Source organism: Schistocerca americana, chromosome 3 (genome assembly GCF_021461395.2).
Source record: "Schistocerca americana isolate TAMUIC-IGC-003095 chromosome 3, iqSchAmer2.1, whole genome shotgun sequence".
NCBI classification, from domain to species: domain Eukaryota; kingdom Metazoa; phylum Arthropoda; class Insecta; order Orthoptera; family Acrididae; genus Schistocerca; species Schistocerca americana.
The window spans coordinates 128,124,595-128,140,852 of record NC_060121.1 but is presented as its reverse complement, the minus strand read 5'-3'; the positions used below and the strand labels follow the sequence as shown (position 1 = coordinate 128,140,852).

The following is a 16,258-nucleotide window of genomic DNA, read 5'->3' as shown; positions in this document are numbered from 1 at the left end:
CAAAAAATACCGAACGTCCTTGCTTCTACCAATATCTCGCGTAGGGATATTGCATGCATTCAGCGTTATACAAAGGTTTAACTACTGTAGTTCTCTTGCGCCATTCACTAATGGAGTTGGAAAGGGCAGCGAAGAGTGGCAATGATACTGGTCCGTGTGATGTTACAAAATAAAAGTGATGTTGTTATTCAATGGAAAGTTGGTAATTGAGATTTATCTTACTGTTTTATCAATCACAATTGGCGTAAGAATCATGGATTGACCATTGTCATAAAATATTGCATTATGAGATGTGAATAGTTTTTACTTGCAGTTTCGCGTGGATTGAGGCAGTCACAACTAGCGTGCTATTGATTAAGAAATTGCGTTATCGTCTTTCTAATTACTTCATGATCGTAGATACGATCATACCCGGTTATGAAGTTATTGTTATGACAAAACAATTTCCTAAGGGACCAGAAAGTTCTTAAGGGCGCAAAAACAACTGTACCATCACACAAAAGGGAAATTCAATATTAAAGCTGATGCAAGAAGACGATAAAACAGTTTTCTTTTTATCAATGTAACACGCACATTGGACGGCTGATCTTGGTGTCTGTAATCGAGCAAAATGCATAATTAAAATGAAAATAATACAGAGGAGATAATAGGAATGAGCACTGCTGAATGATTCAGTATTCCCAGAACAAATATTTATTATAACTAAAACATATATCGTACCTTAAGCTTAGTACTACAATGACGGTAGATTTTTATGTCCGTATCATGTCCATTGAGCGCTCTTTTATATAGCCATTGTCTTCTTTGAGTCGCTCGTGCGTCGTCACGGTAAGTTATAACAGTTCTTTACACTTCACTCAAACTTAGACATAACACGTTTTTATGCATTTAGTAAAAATTAGATCAGACTGCCACAAATCTGCGTCCGTCTTACTTGAGAAAAACAGTACAAGTCTTTAGCTCTCAAGGCTTCATTCATTTGTTCTCCAGCGAACAAATTGTGAAGGATCGCATATCTATCCGTAATTTTCTGTTTATATTGCGCCCAAAGACGACGAATTACATTATTTAGAAAATTCCACCGTCGCCATGCGACGCCTTATTGTACATTAATCATTATTTATAAACAAGTATTTGCCTTCTGACTGAAAGTATTAACTACTCGTATTTGCTGTTTTAATGAAGTCAAAACTAGCGAATATCACATCCGCTATGTACACTGTTCTGTCTTACATATTATTGATACATGTATACATATAGGAATTTTTAGGCAAGTTAGAAAAGCTTGATTGTTTGTGCAACTTTTATAAACTTTTTTGATTTTTTCTTTCCAGCACACCCCAATGTCCGTGTGTTCATCACTCAGGGCGGTCTGCAGAGCTTTAACGAGGCAGCCTATCACGGAGTTCCTCTACTGGGGATTCCCTTCTTCGGCGACCAGCAACATAATGTAGCGAAAATGGTCGACGCTGGTGTTGGCATAGAGCTCAAATTGTGGGACGTCACAAAAGACACGATTTCGGACGGTATTCGAACGATTATTGAGGATAAAAGGTACAAAATACTATGTGTGAATGAATCAGTGTTAATGCTAATCGATATTTTATTATTTACACAAAAATCAGGGTGTGTACGACCCGAAAAAACGGGAGATCTGGGAAAAACCCGGGAATTTTTTCATCCGGGAGAAAACCGGGAAAAACCCGGGATATTTTTAGGATTCCGGGAATTTTTCATTGTTTTAATTTTCAGTTAAGTTTTTGTAATTTTGACTGGGAAGAACCGACACTCCAACAAAGCATATTACTGTATCCCGCTACCGCAGAATAGTACTTCAACAATAAAACATAAACGAGAGAAAAAAACGAAAATAAATTGCAAAGGAAATGTGCCATATACAACAACGACACATCCAAGCGTCTGCCAATTGAAAATGTGTCAAAGGCTTTAGGAAGACTATGCAGTGCTTCATAACAACAAATTGCCTCCAATGAGCGTGAAGTCGCAACTGTTTATATTCGATTTGTTTTAGCAGTTACGCGCGGGCTCATGCGCACGCGCAGTTGAGTGACGTTTGAGTAGTAGATTCTCCCGCTTCTGGCTACAGGAATTGCCTGGGCAAGCAGTCGCAGCAAGCAGCTAGATGCTACCGCGAAATGGTGGCGCCAAAATCATATTCTTGAGGAAAAAAACTTGTTTCACAAAGCGCCTAGCATCCAGCGCACGTTTGTCTATCGTGATTCTGAAACGCTTCCCTGTTGGTTTTTGAACACATTTAAAGTTGATTTCTGAATGAATCATAAGTTGACTTTTGAATGGATGCATTGTGTACGTGATGTCTCTGTCAGGAGAATCCTCGTCGCATCTAGAAATAAACTTTCTACAGACAAAAGGGGAACGGGGTTATACCAGCTGAAGGAGTAAAGCCAAACGGATGAATGTCAGTCGTTGTCTGATTATGTGGTTGATTGGGTTTGCGAATGATCAGCATTGTTATAATTACTAGCAAAATCCATAGATTCAGACTACCAGATGGAAATAAACGACTGACAGGAATAACATTTGAGAAAGATTACGTATTATCTTCTCAGTGTATCCAAGAAAATGAAATTTTGACAGAAAATCTTTGGCCAGATCGCTACACTAGCAAGGACCAGTAGTACAGTCCCCGGCTAGCAGCCGCGTAAATTATATTCTGGAAGTAACGCGGAAAACGTGTTGTTCGAACACGTATTAACGCCTAACCGGGAAATAATCGCGGGATAACTAAACCTGTGATTCTGGCGGGGTTAGTGAAGTTAATCGGGAAACAAATTTTGACAGTGGCAGCAATAGCTACAGAATTGGTGATGACACAATTGTTTGTTAGAACGAGGAAGGAGAAGAAACGGAAACATCACACAATTTATGGAAGAATAAGACGATTCCAAATGTATATAAAAATTTCGTAATTCTACTTTTCGATCTCATGGTTGAGAGACTGGTCCGTATGAATGAAATGTGAAACTATTTCCTAGCATAAAACTTTTTGCTTGTAGTAGGCCTAATAGGCATTTGATATTGGTACTTCGCGGATTATATTCTATCGTGTTATGAAAATGGCCATTTGTGGCAAAACAGTCTCGCTTATTTGGTGTGTTACAAAATATTAGGAAGGTCTATTTTGTTTTATCTAGCAGACAGTGACAAAATAGACGTAATCAGTTCGAGAAACCACACCAGTCTTGGGTATTATTCGTGTTAACAGCAATATCAGTATTAGATAACGACATTTCGATTTTTCATGTAGCAATAAGTTTGACGAACTTTGATGAGGTAATAGAGTCTTTCGCAGAAAGGAAAGCACGCCATGTAAAGCTGTAGCAAAATAGAGAGAAAAAAATACTAGGAGCTAAGGTTTGAATAAATGTGTAATTTCTTGCGTATGTCCTGTCAGGATTGGTTTTATATATCCTACGCTTAATTTTATGTCACACAAAACAGCAGGTTATTAACTAATAGGCAATAAAGAGTTCACATTTTCTGAAGAATTCTTGTTCTCTCGATTACAAATAATCCCATCCGCTATTAATTGCGAGGTTTTTTTTAAGAGGGGCAGGCTGTCAAACCGGCCGACTGGGAGCAGGACGGCTGGTCCCGGCGGAGGTTCGAATCCTCCCTCGGACATGGGTGTGTGTGTTTGTCCTTAGGATAATTTAGGTTAAATAGTGTGTAAGCTTAGGGACTGATGACCTTAGCAGTTAAGTCCCATGAGATTTCACACACATTTTCCGCGCGACCACTACGGCCGCAGATTCGAATCCTGCCTCGGGCATGGATGTGTGTAATGTCCTTAGGTTAGTTAGGTTTAAGTAGTTCTAAGTTCTAGGGGACTGATGACCTCAGATGGTAAGTCCCATAGTGCTCAGAGCCATGTGAACCATTTTGGGAACAGGAGGGGCACCACAGGACATTTCAGTTTCCACTCTCCTGAATATACGAGGGCAGTTCAATAAGTAATGCAACACATTTTTTTTCTCGGCCAATTTTGGTTGAAAAAACCGGAAATTTCTTGTGGAATATTTTCAAACATTCCCGCTTCGTCTCGTATAGTTTCATTGACTTCCGACAGGTGGCAGCGCTGTACGGAGCTGTTAAAATGGCGTCTGTAACGGATGTGCGTTGCAAACAACGGGCAGTGATCGAGTTTCTTTTGGCGGAAAACCAGGGCATCTCAGATATTCATAGGCGCTTGCAGAATGTCTACGTTGATCTGGCAGTGGAAAAAAGCACGGTGAGTCGTTGGGCAAAGCGTGTGTCATCATCGCCGCAAGGTCAAGCAAGACTGTCTGATCTCCCGCGTGCGGGCCGGCCGTGCACAGCTGTGACTCCTGGAATGGCGGAGCGTGCGAACACACTCGTTCGAGATGATCGACGGATCACCATCAAACAACTCAGTGTTCAACTTCACATCTCTGTTGGTAGTGCTGTCACAATTGTTCACCAGTTGGGATATTCAAAGGTTTGTTCCCGCTGGGTCCCTCGTTGTCTAATCGAACACCATAAAGAGCAAAGGAGAACCATCTGTGCGGAATTGCTTGCTCGTCATGTGGCTGAGGGTCTTCTGGGATGCTGAAGGGGTTATTGTGTTCGATGTCCTTCCCCATGGTCAAACGATCAACTCTGAAGTGTATTGTGCTACTCTTCAGAAATTGAAGAAACGACTTCAGCGTGTTCGTAGGCACAAAAATCTGAACGAACTTCTCCTTCTTCATGACAACGCAAGACCTCACACAAGTCTTCGCACCCGAGAGGAGCTCACAAAACTTCAGTGGACTGTTCTTCCTCATGCACCCTACAGCCCCGATGTCGCACCGTCGGATTTCCATATGTTTGGTGCAATGAAGGACGCAATCCGTGGGAGGCACTACGCGGATGATGAAGAAGTTATTGATGCAGTACGACGTTGGCTCCGACATCGACCAGTGGAATGGTACCGTGCAGGCATACAGGCCCTCATTTCAAGGTGGCGTAAGGCCGTAGCATTGAATGGAGATTACGTTGAAAAATAGTGTTGTGTAGCTAAAAGATTGGGGAATAACCTGGTGTATTTCAATGCTGAATAAAACAACCCCTGTTTCAGAAAAAAAATGTGTTGCATTACTTATTGAACTGCCCTCGTAGTTTGGACGTTCGGTAGAAAAATGCTTTGTGAAGAGGCGTGGCACTGCATTTTGGGATACTTAAAACCAAATAATATGTCTTACATTTCCTGGAATACATTTGTTTTATGTTTCAGACTTTTCAGAAAGCTGTGAGCTACAAGATGAACATACACTCCTGGAAATTGAAATAAGAACACCGTGAATTCATTGTCCCAGGAAGGGGGAAACTTTATTGACACATTCCTGGGGTCAGATACATCACGTGATCACACTGACAGAACCACAGGCACATAGACACAGGCAACAGAGCATGCACAATGTCGGCACTAGTACAGTGTATATCCACCTTTCGCAGCAATGCAGGCTGCTATTCTCCCATGGAGACGATCGTAGAGATGCTGGATGTAGTCCTGTGGAACGGCTTGCCATGCCATTTCCACCTGGCGCCTCAGTTGGACCAGCGTTCGTGCTGGACGTGCAGACCGCGTGAGACGACCCTTCATCCAGTCCCAAACATGCTCAATGGGGGACAGATCCGGAGATCTTGCTGGCCAGGGTAGTTGACTTACACCTTCTAGAGCACGTTGGGTGGCACGGGATACATGCGGACGTGCATTGTCCTGTTGGAACAGCAAGTTCCCTTGGCGGTCTAGGAATGGTAGAACGATGGGTTCGATGACGGTTTGGATGTACCGTGCACTATTCAGTGTCCCCTCGACGATCACCAGTGGTGTACGGCCAGTGTAGGAGATCGCTCCCCACACCATGATGCCGGGTGTTGGCCCTGTGTGCCTCGGTCGTATGCAGTCCTGATTGTGGCGCTCACCTGCACGGCGCCAAACACGCATACGGCCATCATTGGCACCAAGGCAGAAGCGACTCTCATCGCTGAAGACGACACGTCTCCATTCGTCCCTCCATTCACGCCTGTCTCGACACCACTGGAGGCGGGCTGCACGATGTTGGGGCGTGAGCGGAAGACGGCCTAACGGTGTGCGGGACCGTAGCCCAGCTTCATGGAGACGGTTGTGAATGGTCCTCGCCGATACCCCAGGAGCAACAGTGTCCCTAATTTGCTGGGAAGTGGCGGTGCGGTCCCCTACGGCACTGCGTAGGATCCTACGGTCTTGGCGTGCATCCGTGCGTCGCTGCGGTCCGGTCCCAGGTCGACGGGCACGTGCACCTTCCGCCGACCACTGGCGACAACATCGATGTACTGTGGAGACCTCACGCCCCACGTGTTGAGCAATTCGGCGGTACGTCCACCCGGCCTCCCGCATGCCCACTATACGCCCTCGCTCAAAGTCCGTCAACTGCACATACGGTTCACGTCCACGCTGTCGCGGCATGCTACCAGTGTTAAAGACTGCGATGGAGCTCCGTATGCCACGGCAAACTGGCTGACACTGACGGCGGCGGTGCACAAATGCTGCGCAGCTAGCGCCATTCGACGGCCAACACCGCGGTTCCTGGTGTGTCCGCTGTGCCGTGCGTGTGATCATTGCTTGTACAGCCCTCTCGCAGTGTCCGGAGCAAGTATGGAGGGTCTGACACACCGGTGTCAATGTGTTCTTTTTTCCATTTCCAGGAGTGTATTTTGAAAATTCGATTTTTTTTTAGTATTAACTCTGTTTGCAAATGTCGTAGATCCGGGGCTGACGCACAGAGCAGTCTGAATTATAGTGGGTAGTCTCCACGTGACGCGTGTTTACATTCAATGATTTTGCTGTTTCTCCTTCGTTTACTCTCACGTCAAATGAAAACAAAACGGATGTCTGTGGCTTGGAGGTATCAAGTGAATTAAAACACATTCACATAGTTACGGAAGGCTGAAATATGTCATTAGTTTCAGATTTTATTTTATTTCCACCTTTCTGACAGTGAAGCACTAATCGCCTTGCAGAACAATGATGTTATTTTTGTATGTTTGCTAAAGAACTCTGACTTCGTTAACCTTTTCCGCAGAGTCAGTCAATGTATTTGAAACAAAATGTTTAATTCCACAGTACTGGCTAGTTTCAAAAAGTGCCGTTTTCATTTTCTAGCACGTATGGCATTGTGCCATAATAAAGAGCCAAAGATGATATAAAACAGTACTGGTGCTCCAAGAAAATTTACATCCCGAAAACTACACTGAAAAGCTTAATATCAAGTCGAGGTCTATTTCATTGGGAATCTGGACATACGAATGTGCCCTTTAAGTATGCACTTTAAATGTGCACATTTTAATATGGTTCACGAAATTACGATGCTCTTGCAATATCCTCTGATGTCTTGTTTCTTTTATGACATAATGTATGATCTTTTAATGTTTTACACGTACGTACATACGAGCTTCCTATGCCATTGTAGCTGCGCAAGCGTGATGTCGCCTGTTATCTGTGCTCTCTGGCAACTGCTGAAACAAACCTATTTCTAACAGGTCATGGGAAAATATTGCGAATGGTAGTTTGAAAAGCGTTACTTTCAAAGTAAATATCGTTTTACGTAAGTTGAACTATGTGCGAGAGTGTACGATGAATTTCTTAAATAACAGAGCGTTTGACTTTAATTTAAAAATCAACTGATGACGAGCCATTTAGAATAATTTCGAACCCTGAAGATCAGACATTTATTTCACTATTAAAAATTTTACCGGCACATTTCTGTGATATATCTTAAAGTAACATGCGCAAAAAAGATAAACAGTATATGCGAAAGCTTAGCTTCTCTTGCAGCTTGAGACCAATATTATACGTGAAAACATTGCTTTTCTTGTAGCAACACTATGTATATTAATTTAAACTATTAACTTTCCCTGTTTGTGTGTTCGTGCTACGTAACAGTGATGTTGCTGTTGGCTGACTACATCACGTGTCCTATGCTCTGAATATCCGCTGTCATCGGCTGGCGAGATCACGTGACATGAGCTACGAAAGGCTTACAAAAGCGCATCGAAATCTCGATTTCAATGATTCGGAAAGCAACATGCGGTGTTTAGTGGAATTCCAATGTATACTTTCATAATAAGAAAATACGCAGCGTACATGTTGCTGCAAATCATAGATATTTCCAAAACGTGTCTTTTTCCCTGAGTTTCGTTTTCTAAAGTGCCGAGAAATTGTACGCCCGCGTATAAAACCATAACCATTCAAAGGATTGATAATGGAATATATACTGTCACCCGGGAGAAAGTGTATTGTTAACCGGGAAATCCGGGAATTTTTTTCCTTGTCCACGTTTATACCCTGAAAAATGCTCCACTGAAATGGGTAGCACGAACAGGAGTTTGGACGATGCCGTTCTATACTGTACGATTTATGACTCTGACGTATGGGAAATTTTTGTGTAGAAACGACGTTACTGAACACTTTTAAATCTTCAGTAGTCTTAATTTACAGGAACTGAAGTGAAACTAACAGGCTTGATGCCTTTACATATTCTAATCGCAGTGTTTACAATCGACTAGTGAACCATTCTCAGCAGCCTATTCCTTTACTGTAGAAGAGAGGTGACTTAGGACAGTCTGCTTACAACTTCAGAACTCACCAAATAATACAGTATCTACACTGGCTAGTGGCATGACCAGATGGAATTTGTATACCACAGTATCCCCAACGTTTTCGGTTGAAACTGAGAAACAAAACAGTTTCATTGATTTTCTAACCAGTTAGCTACCATTTTGATAATTGCATTGGGTAACAGGAGAGCTTCCATGTCACTCATGAGGTTGATTTTTTCCTAAGAGACATCATGCGTCAGGGATAATCTCCAGTTACTCGAACACCTATCTGTGTGATCTCTATCTACACATTATCTTACACATGAAACCGATTTATTCTGAACCATATCACGAGGGTTATGTTTGATGACGTCACCTCATTTTCACTAGAAATTATATTGTTCAGTAGGCTTGATAACACGAGAATTACGTGCTTTTAAGAATATTATTTGCTCCTCAGCTTCTAGAAAACTGTCTCCATCAATGCGTTGTTGATGGGAGGAACTCACTGTAAAACCTAATTACGTCTTCATTGGGTGTCCATCTTCTGTTACACAACTTTTTGATCCTAAGGTGAGCCCTCATAACATGACCAGGTCCTTTCCCTGTTCCAATCATAAATACCTTCTGCACCCAAATTCCTCCCGGTCATCTTCGTTTTCATATTTACTTCCCCTGCAACGACCAGACTTGCAGTGCGAATATTTAACATTAAGTCTCCATACGACTTACCAAAAATTAGCTATCTTGATTCTTCTAGTCACTGTTGCGAACTGAAGTATGGCCTGTTATCGCTTTCAGGCACTGCAGAAATGCATTGTCATCAACCTTCTTTCTTTCTACAGATTCAGCGAGAACATGAAGCGGTTGTCAGCTGTATACCGTGAGCATAAGGAAGAGAGCCTGCCTAAAGCTGTGAAGTGGATCGAGTATGTACTTCGCCACAATGGAGCCCCACATCTGCGTAGTGGTGGAAGAGACTTGGCCTGGTACCAATACCTGCTGCTAGATGTCGTTGCCTTCGTGCTGGCTGTTGTAATGGCCTTTTGTATAGCTCTCTACCACATTGCTAGATTTCTAATCCACAAATTGTTTAAATCCAAGAAACTGAAAACGAACTGAGGACGTGTAATCTTCTGTTATACAGAAGTCTATTTGCCTACTAATTCACTGAGCATGAGCTTGAATGTCTCAAGTGGAATGCTGGAATACATACATTCACACAGATTTGTGAAATCTATGTCGTGTTTGTGTCGTATGAAATACAATGTATAAAACTTTTAAATCTCATTTGTGTAATGTTACAAGTGGGAAAAAGTCTATGTGTATTGTAACGTGCGCGTGGGGCACACGATGCTCATTAAAGGCTGTACTATGGTAAGTTACCGGCTTCACCTTATGAGAAAGGATTTTTGTATAGAAATTGACCGCGTGTACCTGAATTCAGGCAAATCAGACTTACACCCACTCTGTAATAACAATGATACATCAAGCAAGTCCGAAATGCAACTACACGTCAGGACGGACAAGAAACAACACAGAAGATGCTACCAATTTGTTAACAATACGGTCGCCAGCCTAATTAGGCATTAACTGAGTTTCTTCCCTGTACAAATTGTTGTACGTTCAAGCAAAACAACACGTAGTAACACAGTATAATATGGTAAATTTTAGAACCAGAAAATCTATTGAACTGATGATTTCACTTTCTGTACTAATATGGATAAACCATAAATACGTAACATTACACTATAATGTTTACTACAAAACTTCGTACTGTCTATTGATCTGATGAAAATTGGGCATAGGTTACCCTAGAAATAGCACTTTCGAAACACACACACAATGTCAATTTTGATAAAGGTAAAACACTGATAAGTTTTGTTTTCTATTTTGGCTTTGACTTTGCTGGTCAAATCAGTTTAGAACACTTCAGAATTCAAATGAATAAAAAAAGGGGGGGGGAACCTGAAACTGTTATGATCACTGTATTAAAACAATTAATTACTGAAATCATTATGCCCTCAAGATTTCCAATATATGATTTACTACTCTTTTTGTCTTATTTCCTACTCATTTAAATACCATTATATCAGTCTCGAAATAATTAAGCTTCATTACTAAATCAATATCAAAATTATCTTCCAACTTTGTCAGACCTTTGTTATTCGTCTATTAGTTCATTAACAAAAAAGTTCTTTAAACATCATTCTAACATAGCTAGGTCTGCAGGTAATTATTATTAACATAAACTTTAATTCCTTATTTCGGGACACTCGGATTGCACAACATTTAGAAAGGACCCTGGCTAGGTTAGTTGTGAGGATAACTAATGATAGGACAGTTCTGGTAAAATTTAAGTTGTTATTGAACAGTATGGAACAGAAGTAACACTGGTCCACACGAATACAGTACTAAAAGTTTCAACCTGTTCGTATCGATGCGACAGTTGGCGGGCGGCGAGATGGCGAAGCACAGAGCACACATACAACCACAGCAATGGCTCTTGACGTATCGGCACTTTACTTCTTCTTAGCGTCGCAATACTTTTCCATTTAGTGCCTATGGAATTTTGCCATGCTGTATAGGCGTCGGAACGGCATATCCGAGGCTCAATGAAACTACGTCTTCCAGGAGAGCCTCCTCGATCCAGGACGTGTTGCTCAGACCAATGCCCAACTCCGACTACCACTGCTGAGCCCGTTATGCCGTGCAGCGCCCGTGTGCATTTTCCCGCGCTCACCTGCCATCCACCTTTTACCGCTCCCCTACAGACAGGGTATTCACTGGAGGTTTTGCATTCTACATATCCTAACACATTGCCTACGTATGGACCAGACGCACAATCACAATTTTAAACATGTTACAATAGATTCAACGTTTGTTACACTTCAATTCTATTACAATATTGCTTGAAATTTGACATAAACATCAATATTCACATTGAAAATTGTTTACAGTTTCTTTAACATAATGGCATGAAACAAAAAAAAAAAAAAGAAATGAAATCGGAACATCGATTACACTAATTTATCGAAAAATCAGAAAAAAATATTATTTGTATAATAGTACAGCGTTGGTGTTGTAACACATGCCCCTGCTTCCAGTAAATTTCACTAAGTGCAAATTTGATGGGAACACTGAACTTTATATTTATACAGGGGTTCTGAATCCTTGTGTGAATGTCCCATCACAAAAGTTTATACCACAAACTTCCTTTCACTCACATTATCTAGGTCTATACTTTTTAACATATCAAGAACATTTACCTATCGTTTGCTTAAGTGCCTTTAGCACAGTCCAACCTCCTATCACAACATGATTTAAATAGCAAATTACTCATTTTTTATTAAATTTCTCAGAGAAATAGTTTCAAATTCTGGAACACTAACACTTAACAATAAAGCAGATACAAACACCTATATACACTATAAAACAATTTGTTGCTGTTTGCATTGAATGGCAGTCCATTTCCTTATTTACTAATAAACACACAATAATATTTAGAAAATTACTACACATATTTGTTGCCTATTATTCAGATTTGGGCAGTCCGTTTCGCACCATTTTATTACATCTCCTGTACCACACTTACAATTCTCCTTTGACTATTTATCTGCCCTCTTTGATTTTTGGCAATCCTTTATATTATGACTCATATACTGCCCACTTTGGTTTTCGGCAGTCCCATCTTTTATCTGGCTTACAACATTTGCTTTTTCTTTTTAACCCTTTTCTCCATACATCTTTACATTTATAGGACATTTGGTAATCTGAAACTCACATAACTACACTAGCACACTGACATTGGTATGCATACATTTACAAAGCTTTGTTACATTTAGAATAAAATGGTTTCAGCATAAGATACAGCGCATTTACTGCAAATTGCTCTCTGAGTGTACTTAGGTCACTCACTCCTAGGAACATACAGTTTCAGGTCCACAACATTTCTTACACCTAAAGGTCTTTTGGATTTTGGGTAGATCAGGTAGTAAGCATTATCGTGTGGAATGTTCTGTATTACCTATGGTCCATTATAAATATATTTAAATTTGGAAATTTAATGGTTCAGTTCACTAGATTTTTCGTGGGTTTTTAAAAGAACATAATCCACAATTTTAAATTTTGAAACTTTCAGTTTTTTTTTATCGTGTCTTTCAGATCTAGATTCAGCTTTTTGCTTTGCCCTTTTTCTGACTAATTCTTTCTTTTGACTCAACCCCAACCTTGTACAAGGTGTAAACTCTAGTTTTTCCTCAATTAAACTTTTACTTCTGCTGCCTAACAAAATTTCTTCCGGTGGGAACCCAGTAGTTTCATGATGTACTGTGTTCATGACATTCTCAAAGTCCAATATAAACCTGCCCCAGACTCTAAATCATGCCCCTTCCTGTTTTTTCCGCAACGCACCTTGGTCGACTGTGACATCGTCCCAAGATACGTTCCTGACCTGTGAATCATTTATATCTGGTGGCTTTCTCGGTTTCTGGAGTTCAAAGTCTTTGCTTACTTGAACTCTTTGTAACAATAACACTGAGTCGTCTGGTGGCTCCTTTTTTTCTGTGTTCAGTCTCAACCTCTGGGTTTTGTTTTGACACTTCATCATCGGTGGGTACAATATCACAATTAGCTGTATTCCCATTATTTTCACTAGTACCGAAATATTCATTATCTGAACTATCGTCCGAATCCGACCATTCTGGATCGCTTTCAGGTTCTAACATAAAAGCTTTTCTGAGACAGGCACTAAGTTCTTCCTCTGCATTTTCATCAGGCTTTGATTTTAACTCAGTATCTTCTTTTGGCAAAACGGCCTCATTATCAGCTTTACTCACATCCACTGTTACTTCATATTTAGTGTAATCCTCGTGGACTTCAATTACTCTTGCCCCTTTCCCACAGTGTCTTTCGGTAACAGCTTGTACTATTGGCTGATCATTAACAGAAGTTGCTACCTCGTCAATGCTTAGGATTTCATCCTCCAATTCCTTCCTATCTTTAACCATCGTCCTATCGGCAGCACGCGTACTTTACACAGCGCTATTTACTCTCTCCTCTTTAAATTCGGGCCACGTCACCTTATCGACGTCCCTACTATCTCCTTTTTCACTAATTAACCTCCTTGCCTCATATTCCTTCTTAAAATCCTCCCACTCACATTGCTTGAGGCCCTTGTACAGATCGTTGATCTGCACACGCCAGTCAGTTACTTCTGCTAATTCATTCTAGCCTTTTACTTTATTGCTAACACTGCTAACTGCATCTCTCTGTGTATCCACTGTTTTATCTACTATTTCCTTCACCACGGAATTACCACTCGTAATGTATTCACCAGCTCTTACGGCAATGTTTGTACCTAATGCTGCCGCCTTGCTAGCGGCTTCTCTCTGAACAGCTGTTCTGCTAGGCTGGGCCGTTGCCCTCTGAATCTCCATTTGCCTGTTAAAGTGTATTGCTCTGCGCGGCGAAGATGACTCACCAGCGCTCGCACCTGACGCTTGTTTCGCAACAACACGTTGCGTCGTTCCACGCCTGTCTCTAACCTGTCTCATAACTTCACTGTCAGTCCGGTAACATTTCTTAAATTGGGACCGGTATGTACTGTCCGCTTCCGTTTGGCCCGCAACGTTCGCGGAAATCAGTTTCCCGCGTCGTTATTATTTAGCGCGGTGTACCCTCTACCGCGACCTAGATAACTCCCTCTTCCTCTGCCCCTGCCTCTTCCTCTCTGTATCACGTTGACGCGAAACCCTTCGCCGTCATTTCTCTCGTCATTATTGCGAATATTTCTGTTACCAAAATTCTGATAATTGGCACGACCTTCTCGCCAATGGTCTTCGTCTTCGACCCTCTCGAGAAACGCTTTGAAGCTACGATGATTGCTTCCCACATATCTTTTTGAATCTTCTGGAAGCTTTTTATATAGCTTCCATATGATTTCAGAATCGGATCTTCTCCCTCTTAAATGTGTGAATTTTCGGTACCAATATTCGCAGAAATCTTTCAAAGAATTCCTGCCCCTGTTATCATGAAGCTTGGCCATGATAAACTCGCGCCACAAATGATCCTGTTTTTGTTCGGACCAATATTCTTCCGTAAACTTTTGCTTAAATTCTTCGAACGTCATTTGTTCGGTATTCAAATTAATTCCCCAGCGCTTAGCGTCACCTGCTAAGGCGCTAATTACTACGTTTATCTTTTCCTGACCAGACAAGTGTTCAGGAAACATTCTCTCGCAGTTTTTGATGAAATCTAACGGATGCCATCCGTTATGTTTCTTGGCGGGATCGAAGCGTTCTTCACCTTCCAACAGCTTCGTAAGTGGTGTGCCATTACAGACAACACAAGTCCTATCTTTGATTTTACTCTCGAGATCGAAAATTTTGCCTTGAATTTTCGATGTATTTTGTTCACACTTTTGTACACATCCGGTAACTTTCTCGTCTAAATCTCTTTCAGTGTCTGAAACTCCCTTTTTCAACTGTGAGATTCCGTGTTGACATTCGTTTACGATCTCAGTTTTAAGACCGAAAACTTTTCCGTCTACTTTTGTTTCAACCAGAGGCTCTACTTTCTCTTGGATGTTGAGAATTTCAACATCAAACCTACTGTTAATGTTGTCAATTTCCCCCTGCATAGTATCCATATTTTTATTAATTGTGTCAATTTCAAACTTCATAGTATTTACTACAGAGCTTAAATTACCCACTTTTTGTTCTACCTGTTCTATTTGTTTACTAATTTTAATTCCTTTTTCTTCGACCTGTGCTTTAAGCTGACCAACATGTGTTTTAAGCTGATCATTCTGTGTTTTGAGCTGCTCACTCTGTCCGGATATTTGTTTGGTTAATTGTTCAAATAAATCGTTCATGCTTAAAATTTTCACGCTCTTTTGTTCTACGAAATCGGTGGGTTCCGATCCTACATTAAAACTTTCTTTCGGTTCTTTCTTTATCTGTGGTGAATCAAACATCTCAGTGGATTCGTTCACATACCCACTATCATCTACAAAGTCATCCTCTACTTCCTGTTTTATTCCTTGCTGTGTTCGAGGCAATCTCGACATTTCAATCTGCTCGTTAACATGTTCGTGATATTGTATGTACGCCAATTGTCTTCCGCTAACGCCATCTGTTATCTGGCCACGTACACTCCTGTCATTCCCAGCCGCATTTTCCATTACGCTCGACACTGTGGCTACGTTCTTGTCCATACTGAACGCAAATTACACCACACTACCGTACTTGATGTTCACTGCTGTTTACTTTACTGAATATTATTACAATTCGTGCCACTGAACATCCACTGCTCGGTATTCACATTAATTTGTGACCGATAACAACTGGATGTCCTGTCACGGTCGCCACTTGTAACGTGCGCATGGGGCACACGATACTCATTAAAGGCTGTACTATGGTAAGTTGACGGGCTTCACCTAATGGGAAAGGATTTTTGTATAGAAATTTACCGCGTGTACCTGAATGGAGGCAGATCAGGCTTACACCCACTCTGTAATAACAATGATACGTCAAGCAAGTCCGAAATGCAACTACACGTCAGGACAGACAAGAAACAACACAGAAGATGCTACCAATTTGTTAATAATACAGTCATCAGCCTAATTAGGCAT

The 16,258-nt window shown here is 41.2% G+C and overlaps 1 protein-coding gene across 1 annotated transcript in view; it reads left to right on the top strand.

Moving 5' to 3' along the window:
- The window catches only part of LOC124606333 (UDP-glucosyltransferase 2-like), a 76,507-nt gene extending 66,597 nt beyond the window's left edge, over nt 1-9,910 (top strand). Inside the window, exons 6-7 of the mRNA XM_047138316.1 lie at nt 1,335-1,554; nt 9,471-9,910. Coding sequence (XP_046994272.1) covers nt 1,335-1,554; nt 9,471-9,747 — 497 coding nt within the window. The 3' untranslated portion in view covers nt 9,748-9,910. The remainder of the gene's footprint in view (nt 1-1,334; nt 1,555-9,470) is intronic.
- Nucleotides 9,911-16,258: the final 6,348 nt, after the last annotated feature.